Source organism: Zootoca vivipara, chromosome 7 (assembly GCF_965207765.1).
Source record: "Zootoca vivipara chromosome 7, rZooViv2.hap1.1, whole genome shotgun sequence".
NCBI classification, from domain to species: domain Eukaryota; kingdom Metazoa; phylum Chordata; class Lepidosauria; order Squamata; family Lacertidae; genus Zootoca; species Zootoca vivipara.
In genome coordinates this window covers 65,487,449-65,505,741 of record NC_142590.1, presented here as the reverse complement: position 1 = coordinate 65,505,741, position 18,293 = coordinate 65,487,449, and the positions used below count along the sequence as shown (strand labels likewise).

At 42.3% G+C, this 18,293-nt stretch overlaps 1 protein-coding gene across 1 annotated transcript in view; it reads left to right on the top strand.

Moving 5' to 3' along the window:
- Nucleotides 1–18,293, top strand: part of LOC118089180 (fer-1-like protein 4) — a 57,069-nt gene that overhangs the window by 32,091 nt on the left and 6,685 nt on the right. Inside the window, exons 27-40 of the mRNA XM_035123607.3 lie at nucleotides 566–682; nucleotides 2,180–2,341; nucleotides 3,434–3,602; nucleotides 4,363–4,529; nucleotides 7,788–7,919; nucleotides 9,261–9,303; nucleotides 10,612–10,703; nucleotides 11,613–11,744; nucleotides 12,119–12,229; nucleotides 13,549–13,676; nucleotides 14,260–14,430; nucleotides 15,086–15,240; nucleotides 16,329–16,507; nucleotides 17,136–17,221. Of these exons, the coding sequence (XP_034979498.3) occupies nucleotides 566–682; nucleotides 2,180–2,341; nucleotides 3,434–3,602; nucleotides 4,363–4,529; nucleotides 7,788–7,919; nucleotides 9,261–9,303; nucleotides 10,612–10,703; nucleotides 11,613–11,744; nucleotides 12,119–12,229; nucleotides 13,549–13,676; nucleotides 14,260–14,430; nucleotides 15,086–15,240; nucleotides 16,329–16,507; nucleotides 17,136–17,221 (1,844 nt within the window). The remainder of the gene's footprint in view (nucleotides 1–565; nucleotides 683–2,179; nucleotides 2,342–3,433; nucleotides 3,603–4,362; nucleotides 4,530–7,787; nucleotides 7,920–9,260; nucleotides 9,304–10,611; nucleotides 10,704–11,612; nucleotides 11,745–12,118; nucleotides 12,230–13,548; nucleotides 13,677–14,259; nucleotides 14,431–15,085; nucleotides 15,241–16,328; nucleotides 16,508–17,135; nucleotides 17,222–18,293) is intronic.

Here is an 18,293-nt window from a genome sequence, read left to right as displayed (position 1 = left end):
ATGGATACGGAAATGTGGAGAACTGACTTTAAAATTGGAGCAAGGAGAAACAGAGAGACACCAACATTGATAGATGTACTTACCCTAATTGTAATTTAATTTTGCCTTGTGTGTGAACCAGGGATTGTGATTTATCATAAACTCTAGCTAGTTAAACAAGCCAGCTTCATATTCCCTGGTTTGATGTTGTCTTGTTTAAAAACTAACCAGAATTTGTGATAAAACCAAGTTCTCAGGTTCATCATGTTCTCCTCGCAGAGGGGCCTTGTGTTTTAGAGCAGAATCCTGAAGCATTGATGGGAAAGAATTTTATGGAAAGGCTTGATACAAGACAGGTAGTGTCCAAGTGCCTTTCAGTATATAACCAATGACCATCTCTCACTGCTGACCACCCACAACCAGTGCTGCTCATACACCTGGGATTAGAGGGAAAAGGCTTGACAGCTTTCACTTTAGAAAGTGAGGATTGGTTAGGATGGTAATTGGTGGATAACTTGACAGGTGGGCATTTAAGTCTACATAGCTAGTAGAGAAGACTTTTAAATTGTTGTTCTGTGCTGTCCAGCCATCAGTGCCTAGTGATGTAGAACCCAAGGAGCCGGAATATTTGGGAGACCCCCGTTCTGGACGATTCATTATCCCTGAAGGTATCCGACCAATCCTTAAAGAGTTTCGTATAGAGGTAACATTATTTGTTCTTCTTTTAGCAAAGGATTTATTTAACCTAACCATTTTGATTTTAACCTGTTCAAATACATCAGTATTGTAGGGATTCTCCCCCTTACATATTGACATTATTGACATTATTGTAGAAATTGGAGTTCTCGGTGCAATCAGGAAATCAAAAGAAAAGGTTCCAAAAACTCGGGCATTTCAAGGACAAGGCCCTGTTTCATTTAACCTTTTGTGTTTGCCTGGTACACTTTGACCATGAAACTATAGCTGGTGAAGAATAAACGAAACAGGGCCTTGTCCTGGATTTGAAAATCATTTCAACTGGAATTTGTCTCATTACCATAAGCAAAAAACAGTTTGAAGAATTCATAATTAATCTCCTTCCTGGCCTGAGTTCTTGGAACCTTTTCATTTGATTATTGACATTATTGACATAATGATTATTTTTAATCATTCCTAATATGTTATTGCAATTATCATATTAATTGTTGCTCATTTAGCATGTTGTATGAGCCAATTTGGGCACAATTTTGTGAAAAAGCAGCAAGGAAATAAACAGAAGAGAGAATGAAGGAATCCAGTTTGACACACAATAACTAACAATGCAATCCCCTTTGCACAAGGCTGTGGCACAGAACTCCCTGTTCTGCCCAGGGCAGTCTCGAGCAGGTCACGCGCCCTGGCGTTGAGGGGCGGAGATCGCTCCGGCGCCCCCACCCTCGCAGGGCACAGTATGGCTTCCATGCGGCTTTGCCGCACAGCGCCCTGCCTACCGGCCCGGCGCCCTGGCACACCGCGCCACCGGGACTCTAGCTAGAGCCGGCCCTGGTTCTGCCCACCAAATGTGTGGGTGAGTGAAAATGTTGCTGGTGGGATCCTTGCTGGTAGTGTTCTGGGGCAGAGATGAACTGAGGCCACGGCCATCATGTGTTTACATGAGGCCTAATCCAGGCCCAATCACTACATCAGCTCCAAGATGGCACAGAGATTTGCCTGCTCCCCTGCCTTCTGTCCAGGCCAGCACCAGCACTGTGTTAAGATCCATTGTTCCTCAGCTGGGGTTTGGCTTGCAGAGAACAGGAGAGAGTACCGTGTTTCCCTGAAAATAAGATACTGTCTTATATTTATTTTTCCTCAAGAAAACACACTATGGCTTAATTTCAGGGGATGTCTTATTTTTATTACGCGTCCAGCCTCGCCTCTTCCTTGGCACCCCCCAGAACTGCACCTATCACTATGTCATATTTTCGGGGTATGGCTTATATTGCACAAATGCTTAGAAATCCTGCTATGGCTTATTTTATGGGTATGTCTTATTTTCGGGGAAACAGGGTAGGTGGGTGTCATATAGACCTGTTAATCTAGAATGCAACTGTGAGTGAGCATCAGGAAAGGTGCTTCAGTGGGTTTTTTTAGAAGAGGACCATTTTAGAGAAAGAGGGTGTTGGGCCCTCTACGGAGTACCCAGAAGAGTCAACTCTTCTGCTTTCTTTCTTTTTTTTAGATCTTGTTTTGGGGCCTGAGAGATCTGAAGCGTGTGAACCTGTTTGAGGTTGACCAGCCACAAGTGATCATTGAATGTGCTGGGAAGAAAGTGGAATCTGAAGTGATTACAGTGTACAAAGAGAACCCAAATTTCAATGAACTTGTCAAATTTGTTGATGTGGTGAGTAAGAGGCAGATCTCAAAATACTGGGATCGCCTTCCATTACCTGATTAACAAAACCAGAGTTGTACGGCAGTAATTTAGAAGCTCTTGTTATCTTGAGTTAGCTTCCACATTGTATACATTTCTGCTAAATAATGTTATTAATAAATAAAGGTTTCCGTGTGCTTGATTATCAGTAGAAATGGCTGAGCAACAATCTGAATGTTGCTGAATGGCTGATACTCTGATACTTTGGTCTTGAGCAGAGCTGTAGAATTCTGCTATCATACCTGTGGAAGCTCCAATGATGGAGCAAGCTGTTTCTCTTGAAAGGCCACACCACAATAAAAAGCTGCATTAAAAATACCACTAAAGATTACATGCAAACATACAACCCAACCAGTATATATGAATAATGCCTGAATTGATTACTTATAGCAGCTTTGGATTTATTTCTGAGATTTTGACTCTTAATCCACACCTTTTACTTGACTTGACCTCTCTTCCTAATGTTGCCAGGGTTGATGTGAATCATTCACAGTATCTTGTTGAACTAGGATACAGAACCATCCCACCAGTTATGAAATCACTTTACACAGTGAATAATCTTATTTGGGACCTTATATTAACTGCTGCTTTTTATCCTGACCAAGATTAGTAATTCAGTGTACTGTTTTAATTTCTGTTATCATTGCTGGGCTGTTTTAAAAAGGTTGCTTTATTGCATACTTTATTCATGGATAAACGATGTTCTAACTGCATTGTTTTATTGGGTACAGGCAGCTCCCCGTTTGTGCAGGGGCCACATGCCAGGTCATTGCACATGTCAGTGGTTACGTGTAAACCTGCCCCTCTTCTGCTCCCTTCTGGGGCCAAAAACAACACACACGTTGGCGGTCATGCATCAATTGGATGCGCGGAATTGCCGTTTGTATTTTGATTCTGGTGTATTAATTTTTCTGTATATAAACAATGTTGTGCTATCGGTCTATGTGTGTGTGCTTTTGTACACTGCTTAGAAGAAGCCATCTGGGCATCAAGCAATGTAATCAATAAATGACTAATAATGAATAAATAATCTGCATTGTGGCACCTGATTGTATCCCACAGGAGCTTCCAGAGCAGGTGTACTTGCACCCACCTCTCAGTATCTTCGTGGTGGAAAAGAGGGCCTTTGGACGCTCTGTCATGGTGGGAACTCACATAGTTTCCCATATTATGAAATTTGCTCCGAAAGAGCTAGATGAGTTGGAAGAGGAAGATGACAGTCCATCCAAAAGTGAGTCTTCAGAATCCCAACTCCTTTAAGGGACCTTTCAATGAGGTGAAATTGTATGAGGGTCGAATTAGGGTTTTATGTGTTGGGATTTAACAATTGCAAAGTGTGACACCATGCTATGAAAAGCACCATGCTTTGAAAGAAAAATCTAAGTCGAGCATGGTAAAAAGGCTGTGCAAGCAACCTAAGCTTCAGCATTTCTCCATTTTGCTTTTTAAATACCTTCTCAGAGTCAGATTGTATTATTTCCACCTAAAACCCATGCTGAGAACATATAGAGACTGTATTTCATGAAGGAGCTTTAAGATGAGTCAGGCCAGTGGTATATCTAAATGCAACATCCTTTCTCTTTGCCAGCTAATTAGAGGAAAGTTGTGGGTGGATGGCAAAGCACATTAAACCATAGCTGCCAAGTTATCCCTTTTTTTAAGGGATTTTCCCTTATGCTGAATAGGCTTCCTTGCGAGAAAAGGGAAAACTTGGCAGCTATGCATTAAACACACATTTAAAGCATATGGCTTCCCCCAAAGAATCCTGAGAGCTATAGTTTGTTAAGGATGCTGGGAACTGCAGCTCAGGGAGGATGAAACTATAGTTCCCAGAAATCTTTGGGGGAAGTTGTGTGCTTTAAATGTGCACTGAATGTGCTTTAAATGTATGGCATGGGTGTGTCCATAACTGGTTAGTAAAGCGGAAATGATTCAGCAAGTGAAGGCACGTATTCATACTGAAGTATAGAATTTATACTGTTTTCTTATAGCACGGAAAGCCTCACGGCCGAAAATCTCCAAATCAGTTCTGAATCTTGGTGCAGCTGCTGGGAAGACGGTGATAAACATTGGAGCAGCTGCTGGTCAGACAGTAATAAATATTGGTGCAGTTGCTGGAGACCTAGGAAGCAAAGTAAATCCCCTTAAGCTTGCAAAGGTGAGTGCAGTAATTGGATGGTCACAGATTCTGCTATTAGAGGAGTGTTGTGGCTCATAGGAAGAGCCTTTCAACATCCACATTGCAGAAATTGATTTTCCACATAGCTGAACCATTCAAAAAGCTTAGGTACTTTATGGTGGGGTGGACTTTACTGAGTAGCTAGGGGGAGAATATAAACAGCAGGGGTGTGAATCACTGGAAACAGATCCTCACAGATTTCACTAAGACAGATTCTCAGACACATCCTTTTATCCTAAATCCCAGGTATTTATCACAAAAGGGAGTGCTGAGTTGCAGTCCTTTGTTACTGCTTTCTCTAGCAGTAGGCATGGGTTGTGGTGTGTATGTGAGAGAGCTATGCATGTTACACATGCACATCTGCCCCAGGGAAAGCATTTTGATCTTTCCCGTCAGAAATTTCCTTTGTAGGAAAAGCCATGCAACAATTGTGGGAGGTAATATGGTTTAAGGGATGTGAGTCAGTTCCATATCAGAGCATTAGTAAGCAGTCAACATAAAACCAGGAGAATCTGGGAGTTAGGAAGCTCAGAAAATCGGTGGAAAGCGTGATTAAAGTTAGAATTATGAAACCTATAGAACAAGCTTTGCTAAGGAAGAATCAGCATGGCTTCCCCCAAATGGAATTTCTGCTTCACTAATCTTTTAGAATTATTTGAGAGTGTCGGTAGAAGCATTTTAGTAGCAGACATTCTACACTTGGAGTTTGAAAAAGATTTAACACAGTCCTTCATGAATGACTTCCAAGTGAACATAACAGGGATAAGAGGATGGGTCCTTTTGTGGACTTGTAACTAACTGAAGAATAAGAACCCAGTGAAATCCAGTAAAAGGATAGTTTTCACAAAGAAGGGATATAAGCAATGATTTGCTATTGAAATTGGTACTATTTAATGTATTCATAAATGAACTGGAATTGGGAAAAGCAATGAGGTAGTAAAACAGTAACATGTGGACTGTAATTTAGAATCTGGGGGCCCTCCAGGTACTGTTGAACTCCAGTTCCCATCAGCTGTTATTCCGGATTGCTAAATGGAACCTCCATTTTGGGAGTAGTTTACCTCTTACTCATTGCTGGGGGAATAGAGGAGAGCTTGCATATAGACTTCATTGAGCCATCTGGCTAGACACTGTTGGAAGCAGGACACTGGACCTGATGGAGCTTCTGGGCCAACCCAGTAGGGCCCTTATGTTCACACATGCCTTTGATAGATTGAGATAATTTATTCTCAGGCACAACCCCTCTGATCCATCTAATTATAGACCAATTAGTCTTCTGAACACGATCTGCAAATTATATACAAAACATCTGGGCCTAAAATTGTGTGAATGGTTGGACCACAATGACTTATTAGAGATTGAACAAGCCGGCTTTACACCTGGCTGCGCTACTATTGATCATTGTCTAGTGCTTGACTATTTCATCTACAAATATGTGAAACACTGGGGAAAGTCACTGTATGCGGTCTTTGTGGATCAAAAGGCAGCATTTGATTCCGTGTCTAGGGGAAGGCTTTGGGCTAAACTGGCCGATATGGGCATCAACAGAAGGCTATTTCTTCTGTCAGGGGCGTAGCAGGGCGCCGCGACACCCGAGGCAACAAATTGCCATACACCCGGGGCGCGGCGTCGCTACGTAATGACGCATGCCAAGCGCATGCGGAACACCGTGGAGTCGCCACACGCCAGCAGCACCCCGATCGGACTGCGCACGCGCTAGATCTGGCACTTGCGCAGTCTGATCGGGGTGCTGCTGGCTTGCGGCAGCTCCACTGTGTTCTACACGCACTTGGCAGCTGTTATGGGATGCCACGCGAGAGCGGCACCCCGTAAGGGCCGCCGAGTGTGTGCGGAACACCCTGGAGCCACCGCACGCCAGCGGCACCCCGAACGGACTGCACATTTGCGGGTGGAGGCGAGGGGCGGGCCAGGGAAGCCGAGTGCCTGTCACCCCCCCAGGGCGTCGCTCGGGGCAGACCGCCCCCCGCCCCCGCTTGCTCCGCCCCTGACTTCTGTTAATTAAATTACATGAAAATAATACCCTTCAGATAAGACTTGCACAGGATGGCAGACTTTCCAATGGAATTCCAGTTCAAAAAGGGGTCAGACAAGGATGTTTACTGGCTCCATTTTTATTTAACATCTATGTTAATTCCTTAATCACATGTTTGCATGTAATTGATACTCACCCACCTGTGTTTTCTAGTGGCAGAAAAGTTCCAATTTTAATGTACGCAGATGACGCTGTACTTCTTTCTCAAACCAAAGTTGGCTTGAAACGAGCATCAGAGAAATTCAGTGATCAATGTAACACTGAACTGCTAACAATTAACTTTGCTAAAACTAAAATTGTCTGCTTTGGCCGCTCCTTTAGGAAACATAATTGGAATATGAAGGGAAATGCCATAGATAAAACTAAGAACTTCCAATACTTAGGCATCACCTTCTCTTACAACGCCAAATTCTCAGCACATTTGACCGCATCAGCCACCTTAGCAGAAAGAAGTGCTAACGCCATTCATAGACTATTTAGAAGGAAAGGTGCTGGTTTCCTTCCTATGGCCCTAAAACTCTTTCAGGCAAAATCTCTGGTCCAACTTCTATATGGTTCACATATTGGACTCTCTGCCAATCTTAAGATTCTCGAAACAGTCCAATCAAAATTTCTTAGATACCTAATCGGCACCCCTAAGAGCACATCTAATGTAATATTAAGGCAAGAGGCAGGACTGCCCAGAGTTGAATTAAAGTTTGGGAACAAGCAATATCCCTCTGGCTGAAAATTCATTATAACCCAAAGGGAATGTTACCTCATTTTCTGGCCGCAGCCCCTTATCCACCTTGGCTTACGCAAATTACTAACAAGATCAAACAAATTGGCCTAAACCCAGAAGACCTCTTTAATGGAACTTTGAATAAGGCAAAAACAATTATTACTCAGAGGGTTTTCGATATTGAACTGCAAAAAGAAGATGCCTTACTCCCTGAGAACTACAGGTATCTAAAATCTTGGCCTAATTTGGCACTTGGCAGCTGCCCCATATCTATCCAATATTACTTTTTGCACCTTAGCTATTAAAAAACCTAAATCTCTTTTATTGAATAACATATTATAACAATTTGTCCTGCCCTCCGATGATGATATTGCTGATCTTTTGTTTGGAGTTGTGTCGTTTTGTATTGCTGGCTCTTGCTGTAGTAAAATTGACTGACTGAAAATTTACTGACTATTCTCAGGCACCTCTGAAGAAACTCCCAATTGATAAACTCATGCCGAAGGAGGAAGAATTTGAGGAGGAAAAGCCTGAGAAAGAAGAGCTGGATTGGTGGTCTAAGTACTATGAATCATTAAAGGAATTAAACAACCAGGTAATGGGATTTCAACTACTGAATTGTATTTGCAATAGAATGTAACCTGCCGCCGTCCATATGCTTTGGACTACAGCTCCCTTCATCCCTGACCATTGGTCATGCTGGCTGCGGCTGATAGGAGCTGTAGTCCAAAAAATTTGAACGGCAGCAGATGGGGGGGGGGCGCTCAGGTGTGAAGCAAATGACTGCAGTGGAGAACTACATAGGAGAGGTAGGAGGAAGCAGGAAAAACCATTCCCCATCAGGATACTGCAATTTCCTCATGGGATTTGGGGAAGGAGAACAAAGAAGAATGGGAGGGGAGTAAAAACGGTCCTTAAGTAAACTTAGTAAGAGGATGGGTTCTTTTATGGATTGAGAACTACTTAAAAAGGGAAAGCAATTAAATGATTTAAAAACCCCAGTTTATTTCAAATACTAAGGCACTTTTTTGGTTAAAAAATAAGGTGCCAGTAATCATATCTTGATAGAAATGCTGTGTTTGCCAGCCAGTACAAAACGGCTGCTATGGGCAGGTGCAAAAGAGGTGGCAGTATTCTGTATCATCACAAAAAGAGTCCTGCCTTATTGTATTCTGTTTACAATTCAATATATTAGGTTAGGATGTGAAGTAAAGGGTGCTTTGTTTCTAGAACATCACACATTAATAAAACAGTTTAGGTTTCCCTAGCATACACAAACAAGAAACTGTGAAGCTTTGTGTTAGGGTGGAATGCTGATTTTGATGTTCTATTACAGGGATGTCCATCAGGTCGACTTTGGGTGTTCCTCCCCACCCAAAAAGCTCAAGAACTTGGGTGAGGGCTCCCCCCAAAAAGCTTAACAACTTTGATCAATCCAATGGGTAGATCACTGCCAGTGTTTTTATAGTGGGAGTAGATCACAGTCTCTTGGGAGTTGGACATCCCTGTTCTAGTACAAAGCAGGATTCTTTAAAGACTGAATTGGAATGCGGGGTGGGTGGGTGGGGGTTAGAATGGTGCCCAGAGTCCAGGAGAGGAGCACTGGTGGTGGGAGGGCTCCACCCTGATGGAGGTCCCAGCTGTACCCTAATAAGCTAAAGCTACCCCTTCTGAATTTCTCCTGCCAATCATTAACAAATCAAAGTTGGTCATATCCATTAATTTCAATGAGTCTACTCTGAGTAGGTCTAATACTGGAGACAACTCAAAATTTGTGTTATATAGCTTCTGTTTTCTGCAGCAAAATTTATGGGTTTCTGGAGTTTTGGGGTGGTATTATTGTGAAATTCATCTCACATTGTTAATAGATTTGCTCAGTTAGCAGTGACTGATGGTTATTTGTCATAGTTTGAATAATGACTATCCTATTTTACAGTCCTTCAGTGATGAGGAAGAGGAAGAGGACGCAAATGATCCAGGTGAGATATTCTTACTGTAGAAATTGCCAGGACCAGGACCTGAACTTCCCAGAATTTCTGGTGTTCAAATGACCTACCCATCCCAAAGTGGTGTTTTTATTATTGTTCTGTCTGTGCTTCCCCACCCTGAGCTGTGAGAAGAACGGTTCCCTATGTTGGTGTAATGTGAAAAAATAGGTGAAATTGCGCCTGGATTCTGTTCAGGGTTAGCGCATCAGCTGCAATGGGTGGTTAAAAATATCGTTGGGTTATTTGTATCCACCCAAGACCAAATGCCTAAAGCATTACTCATCAACTCTCCCTTTCTCTAAGGAATGTTTGTACATGCAGTGATTGGTATAAAGTCAAGGCTGGATTCAGCCATATTTGCTGAATGCAAAGGTTACATGCTTTATGGTTAAGTACAGCATGCTGAGCTAGCATGGTAAAGCGCTAGAGAATCTCTCTGTAAACTTGATCTTTACGAGGTTTATTTCTAAAACCAAAGAACTGTATTATAGTATATTAGTTCATGATGTACCAGCATCTCTTAAAGTTAATGTAGGTAGTATGTTTATGCTTGTCTTGCACCATGAGACCAAACACACTTTATACTTTGAGCTGGACTTGTGTGGAAAAGGAGTTTTCTTAACCGGGAATTATGGAAAAGACTGACTACTACTGGAAAGCAGAAAGACTGAAGTTCTGCTGGAAGATTCTGCTGGAGTTGTGCATACTCTGCTGCTCACCCTGGTCAAAGTGTGGTGTAGTATCAACAACAGAGGGTGGGTCCAGTATAGCAGGTGGTGGGTCTAACATCCTTTTCAGGAGAGAGACCAGCGGTGCTTTTTGTGAATATCAGTCTATTTGCAAATGTACAAAATGAACAGGAATTATAACTGGGCACAGAGTCAATTCACAGTAATAGTCTAGAACCTCTTAGTAACACTGGTTTTGGCTGGCAAACTGCTCCTTTCAGATTTCATAGGATTGGTTCACACGCAGCCATCTTAATGGAGCACTATGCTTGCAGAAACCTCCCAGTGCCTACCTACAGTGTGCCCTGGTTCTGTCAGCTGCGACAGGTGTCTGCAGAGGGACCACTTCCAGCCTTTCTTTGCCCTCTGCTCACACTGAATTCTCAATTGCAAGCATGAATGCCTGACGCTGGAAAGAATAAAGGAGAAGAATGGGGTGGAGAGCGACATTCTGGTCATTGACTTTGTTGGAAATTGTTCAAAGCTGCAGGGGGTGAATGGAAAATATGTGTGATATTTGACTGTATGAGTTGAGCAAATTATCCCATTAATTTCCCAATGTCTTATTTAGATGTTGCTTCTCTTGAAGTGGAAGGGGAAACTGGCCCGATAGTTGAAGTTGAGCCAGTTCGTCCCAAAAGGAAACTTATAGCTACATTAAAGGTAGGTCTTTCAGAGACAGAATCCTGTCTTAAGTTATCAAGGGTATGTCCTATTAAGGATAAGTAAGGGAAGGGCCATGGCTCATTGGCAGAACACATGGGTTGCATGCAAAAGGCACCAGGTTCAATCCCTAGTGTTTCCAGGTAGGGCTGGAAAAGATTCACACCAGAAACCCTCAAGAGCTGCTGCCAATCAGTGTCAGCAATACTGAGCTAACTTCCAAACGGTCTGACTAGATACAAAGCACTGCCTATGTTCCTATTGGTTTCTGTGAGACATGGGCTGGTGTATTTCTGCCCCCTCCCCCAATTTGTATATTATGCACATCAATTTGTACATTTCCTGCCAGTTGATTTGTGTCTACTCCTGACATTTACCACAGAAAAAAATCAAGAAGGAGTAGTGGAAATAATTGTTTACTTCACTATTTGCTCAGGCCAGGAAAGAGTGGCCTGTCTTATTTATGTTTGTTTATAATAGTATTTATATACCACCATCTCATAAATTTTTTGACTAAGGCACCAATGTTCATAATGTTCTATTTTGTCAGCCTTTGAGGTTGAGATCACAGTGAAGAGTGATAAGGGGAGATGTGGCTGACTACTCTTTTTTTAGCTCTTCAAAACCAACAAAGAGCATCTTGCAACATCTTAAAGACTACACATTTGTTATGTCACAAGTTTTAATGGAATTCATGGATCCACTTTAAAAATGCTGTAGAGACCTGTAGGAACCTGTAGCACCTGTAGCGACATGACATAACCTATTCACTTGATCAGTGATAGAACTGAAAACAGATCACTAAAGGGGAGAGGCCTCTGGTTGCACTAACTTTTCTCTGTACTACTGATTTGCATTATCAGCTGTTATGGCAAGAAAGCTCTAAAATTAACACATCTCTCATTTCAGATCTACAGTTCGGAGCTGGAAAACGAGTTTGACAATTTTGAGGACTGGCTACATATTTTTCCACTTCATCGTGGGAAAGCCAATGAGGATGAAGATGGAAATGAAGAGGATAATTTAGTGGGTAAATACAAGGTAACTGGCTGGATTAAACTAACCCTGTGCACTAATGCAATGGCAGATCTAGCCTGCTCTATAAGATGAAGGCTAATACTTTGCTCAGAATGCAGTAATAAACCTCCTTGTGTCTATTCCTTATGGAGTTATAGCATTACTTTTACTATGCTCTTCCTTCTCCTGTCTCTCCTGTGATTTATGTGCAATAAATTTATGTTTCAATATATGTGTCACCAGAGGTATGGTAGAGCTGTGATACTGCAGGACTCAACATGTTGCAGTCTCCTAGGAAACAAGAAGAAAAATCTTCTGACAGGTGTAGGGCTATTCAAAATATCATTCTACTAGAAAGAGTGACATAGATTGCCTTTTGTTTAATCCCTCTTTTGCAGGGCTCATTCTATGTCTATCGGGCTGAAGAGGCAGGTGCAGAGCACAAGATCTCCCAGGGCATCCCCAGAAACAGACCCGTTAAGGTCCTTGTCCGAATTTATATTGTAAAAGTAAGTATTTGTACTGAATGGCATGAGTTTTGAAACCTGTGCTACAATTACCAGATAATGAATTCATAACAATCCTACAACCTGCAAAGTCCTCTGGGATTCTGTTGTCACTGTTTGTATCTCCTTTGAGCTATGGCAAGGGTGATCTCCCAAGATGGATAGTAGCTCTGTGATTTAAATTCTTCATTCAATTTAAGCTCCTCCTAATAATTGTGCTTTCATTAATTTGAGGATGAGATGTCACAGAAGGAGCCCCTTGAATTCCCAGACTCTGCCTTTAGATTGGGGAGACTTGGGACTGCTAGTGCCATCGATTCCATTCCAAGATGCAAACAGCATTATAAAATGTTATGTATTTTGCAGAGAGCCTCCAGACTGTCAGTGTTTTGCAGGAGGCATTCAAGTGCATACGAAAATGCTAGGTTTGCCATGCACAGTTAAAGTAGATTAAATTGCTCTATCATCCCAATGCATCAAATCTGCCTCTCCATTTTAAGCAGCCTTTTTGCAGTTTGGAAAGTGACAGGGAAATGCATTGAAAAATGAGTGATAGATAAATAATTAATGGGGGGACATGCAAATGCCCCACAAGCAAATCAGAATGAACTCAGGCTGACTGCTCATTGTCATATAACTGTCCTATATAGAAATCAGAATGAATGCTGGATAACCTTTTTGCAAAATAATCAGGTTGAATGCTAAATAAACAAGAGCCTGCAATATATTCTTTTATCTCAGCACATCATAAAAACATAGCAGTTCTTTTCCACTTTAGAACAGTACTGCTTCATTGAAGTTCCTTTTGAGGGAAAGTGGGGTTGTCTCACTCTCAGGGGTTGTCTCACTCTTTCAGGGCATCCTGGTTTTTACTTTTTGAAGTATGGCAACCCTAGGTTTCCTCCCCACTCCATTCAGGTTCAATTGGCTAGTGACTATAGTTTTGCCTGTAACATGTGCCCTAGCTTCGGCAAGCAAGCCTTCTGAAGTTACAGGCACTTTAATCGTGGTTCTGCTCCTGCTTGGGACATATTGGTCTGGCTGGGAGGAAATAATTTTGGGGGGAAGGGGGAAAGCGGTTAACTTCTAGGTAGCTCTGCCTCCTGAGGCTGGAAATGATTATCTTCAAGTTCCTTGTAACTCTATGATTTTATACCTGTTGATGTTTTGATCATGTAACACAGGTCAGTGATCTTTTGCAATAGTAGTTTTTCGTTACTGATTCAACCTGAAGCCTCATGAAAGTGTTACCAGACAAATATATGTAATGTTATATGGTTTTGTGCCGCCAATGTTATAGTGCCATGTGTTATGTTTTTTAGGCAACTAATCTGAGTCCAGCAGACCCCAATGGCAAGGCAGATCCCTACCTTGTGGTTAAAATTGGGCAGCAACAGAAAGACACCAAAGAGCGGTACATCCCAAAGCAGCTGCATCCAGTCTTTGGAGAGTAAGAACGCAGCTTTACTTTGCATCTGAGCTGTATCCTCTCCACATTGCTTATAGCAGACTTTGCCTTTCCACTAGGTGAACCTAGGCAACTGCAAAGGGTAGCTTGTGTTGGTCCCATTGTTGGAGATACAAAAGGGAGGGATTCGTATTCTCAGCACCACCTAGGTGTGCATGCATCTCTAACAAGATGGCGGTGCAGCAAAGAAGGAAACAGGAGTTTCTATAGGAAGATGAGGAAGGGTATAGCAGTTATCAAAAGTTAGCGGAAATGAGGGGTGAACAAACAAGAGCATCGTTGGGTTCTGTCAATGACTTGGCCACATGAGATGGGGGAGGAAAATTGGCAAGTTCAGGGTCATCAAGGTGAAGGGTCTGTTAAAGGGGGCTTGTGCCAGTTGGATGTCATGGATGGATGTGTGTGACTTTACCCAGATATAATACATAGATTTTAAAATGGTGCAGGTTCTATTACAACAAGAATTAAACTGGTGGTGGTTGTACAGAGCCTACTTCCATAGGTTGTTTCCCATCCTCTAGTTGCCCATATATATTCTCATCCTGTCTGCCTCTCTCTTCTTCAGGGTGCTGGAGCTGAGCATATCCTTTCCCATAGAATCAGAACTCACCATATCGATATTTGACCATGATTTGGTCGGATCAGATGACTTAATTGGGGAAACAAAGATTGACTTGGAGAACCGATTCTACAGCAATCACAGAGCCAACTGTGGGGTTGCCTCGCAATATGACACGTATGTAATATACTGTAGAAGGAGTTGGCAAGGCAACCACAAACCCTTATTGTCATTTTGTTAGTAATTTTAAAATCATGATTTTGCAGAAAGTATTGTGGCTGGTAGCAACTCTGTAGCCTTCCCAAGGAAGCCTGTTTCTATACTGGTGGGTAGGGGTTGGACTCCCAGTGCTCCCTGCTCTATAGAAACGTCTCCTGGAATGCTAGCACTAAGATGAAATAAACTAGCTTCACATCCAGTTCTATACCCATTAGGAGGTAATGGCTATGGCCTCACATGACACTAAGCCATTATTTGATGTAACTGTTCAGCAAACCACAGGTCATCTTACAGATGAACTGACAGGCCACAGCTTATTTCTCCAAAGCTTAGTTTGTTCTCCATCTGTTCTTGCCTTGTAGCTTAGATTAGCACCAAATGAAACAAGGTAGTTGTGTTCAGCCATAATGCCATGCTAAAGTTAAAACAAGCCATGATGAGTTAAGCCAATAACAAACTATGGTTTCACACTGTGCTTTGTTTTCAGAAAAGAAACCATGGTTAGTTTGCTAGGTTCAGATGTTCAAACAAACCATACTTTGACTTAACAAACCATGGTGTAGTATTATGTGCAGACCAGGCCAATAAGTTTGATCCTGTTCCTTCCTTACAGAGAGGGCTACAACATGTGGCGTGATGCTTTCAAACCCACACATATCTTGGACAGTTTGTGTAAGAAGAATTCACTCCCCTCAGCTGAGTACAGGCGGGAGGAAGTCAAAGTAAACAACAAGATTTTTAAGATCCCTCCTGAAGCTTTTCCTGAAGGTACTGGTTTATGTTTTTTTAAAAAAATCCATTTTTTTTACCCAACTTTTCTGCCAAGTTGCTCAAGGTGGTGTACATTGTTCTCATGCTCCCTATTTCATTTTCAAAACAACACTATGAGGCAGGTTAAGCTGAGAGGCAGTGACTAGCCCAAGGTGATCCAGTGAACATCCCAGCTGAGTGGGAATTTGAATATGGGTCTACCCAGTTCTAGCCCAACACTCTAACCACTACAACACACTTGTTCAGTGTTTCAAAGGAGAACATAAAGTCAAAGCTGCTAAAGTGAGCTGTGGTGATATCCCTTTGAGATTCCTATATAATTTATAATAATGATAATTGTCAGGGGTTGTTGTGGCTACTCTTAAGTAACGACCCTCCACATCTGCTTGTCTTTAAGATGTTTTTATTTGTGCATATTATTTACAGTGCAAAATGTCCATAAATCATGTCTGCCTCAGTCTGAGTCACAATCTCGCGATGGCTGCTTTCTGTTTCGCGCCCAACTTAACAGCCTGGGAACCCCAAAGCGCCGCCCCTTGCTCCTACGGGGAGCCATTTGTCTCAATTCAGGCATTGGGGGGAATGGCCTCCCTTCTGACTGTTTGCCGGTCCGTTCCTCCACAGCTCTCTCTCCCTCCCCTCGGAGCAAGGGCTGTCTGAGGCTGCCAGAGCCCTGGGTCTCCATTTCTATTTCCTGGCTCTTGTAATCTGATCCGCTGCTGGATTTACTGCTCTGCGATGAACTCGACCTGATTGGGGGGGGGCTGTCCCTATAAGCCTTCCCCCTTACAATAATAATTTATAATTTGTACCCCACCCATCTGAATGGGCTGCCCCAGCCACTCTGGGCAGTTTCCAGCATATATAAAAACATAGTAAAACATTGAACCTTAAAAAGCTTCTCTATGAAGGACTGCCTTCAGATGCCTCCTAAAGGTTATATAATTCCTAGGCTTTGCCATGGCATTCTTTGTTGGTTGATACTGATAAACAGGACTGATTCTGTCTGGTTCCTTTTCTTAGGGGCTTCTGGTTTATTATTATTATTATTATTATTATTATTATTATTATTATTATTATTATAGAAGCCTTTGTAAAAGACAAGAAAGAAAATGAAGATGAAACCTGGTCCGCTTATGATGAGCACAAGGCTTTGTATGTTCTTCAACACTGGGATGAAATGCCAGAATATGGATATAAATTAGTACCAGAACATGTAGAAGTTCGGTCCCTTTACAATCCAGACAGCCCGGGTCTCCTACAGGTGAGATGAGACTGTTGGTTTACTCATAATACAGCTTCTGCACAGTGGTGATATAGGATCATGTGCAAGGAATATTACACTAGCACAACTGCAGCAGGAAAACACACCCCTGTTATATCCATTGTAGGGAAGGGAAGGCCGTTATACATAGCAGATATAGACAGAAAGGCAGCACTTGAGAGCAAAAATGTATACCTTCTTCCACAATCATAGAAGTCTTTAGGCCAGCCATTACCAATGTAGGGCCCTCTAGGTGGTTTGAACTGTAAGTCCCATCAGCCCCAGCCAGCAGAGGACACTAGGTTGGCAAAGACTGGCTTACTGTAGCTTCTTCCCCTTCCATTGAAGCCTTGGGAAATCATACCTGTGTCAACGTAGATGTTTGTAAAACCTTATGCAGAGATTTTGGAATGTAGGAGTGAGAGTTGCACTAATCCCAGGTCACTTCGAAACAAAAAGAAAATTAGCTCCTGAACATTGAAATAAAAATCATTCCCCTGAGTTTCAAAATATGTCTGCAATATTTCATAAATATTTGTTAGCACCATTCTGGATGTTTCCCCCTCCCTTCATTAGATAGATTCAGCTGCTATTGAATCTCAGAAACAAACACCTTGTTTTCTCCTAGGGTGCTCTCCACATGTGGATCGATATGTTTCCAAACGATGTCCCTGCACCACCTCCTGTCAACATCAAACCACGACTCCCAATCAGGTAAAGGCCCTCTGTGAACTGGAATAGAGCCGATTCCTAAGCTATTTGTTGCTTAGCCTTTTATAGAATGTTTTCTTACATTGTGTGCCCCCTGGTAGGAACTACTACAGAAAAACATCTGCAACAGGCACCTGACCTGCTAGTGCCTGTCCCAATAATGTATAGGAATTGCTGTGTGTATGGCTACCACTATGCAAATGGTATCCCCTTAAAGAGGAGCAAGTCTTGTCTCTTCTGTTTTAACATGCTGGTAAAATGCAAATGAAGCAAGTTTAAATGCAGAGTCCTTCAGAAGATGTTTTGAAGCTCCAGCGATCAGCTGATTGTTGGGGCTTCAAAGCACAGTGTGAGGTTCTCAACAAGCACCAACTATTGATTAAAGAGTCAGTTGAAGCTCCAACTACTATTATTTTGTATTAGCATTATTATTATTATTATTATTATTATTATTATTATTATTTACTGAATTTATATACCACCCTTCATCTGCAAATCTCAGGGCAGTTCACAAGATAAACAATACAGAATAAAAGCACAAAGAAATAGTTAGAAGAAAGCCAAAGCAAAACAATAACCTTCCCTCCTACAAACACACTGTCAGCTGGGATTGGTGGTACTTGGGTACATTTCCACCAAGGATTTGCACCACCACCAACACAAAGTCAGCTGAGAAGACCTTTGTTTGGGCAGGTGGCCTGATGCCCTTTGGATGGCAGTGGGTGTTACAGCTAGTGCAGCAAAAAGGGAGGGACAGCTTGGACTCAAAATGGAGTATTTCTGCATGCAGAAGGGGAAATTACCTGACTTGGAAAGCATTTCCCCTGCTGCAGAGACTTCACACTTATATCCAGTGACCAGCTGATTGGAAGTTACAGGGAGCCTCTCTGAAGGCACAATCCCAGCTCATTGGCACTAAACCTGCTTCTTCAAAAAAAGGTTACAGCAACCATCAACTGACTGATGGTCACAGAAGCCTCTTTTGAGCTTTATAGGTGTCATTACCTGATGTCATTACAAGTTGGCCCACAGGGGGTAGAAGAGAGAAGGATCTGGCCCGCCTTCCTGATACAGT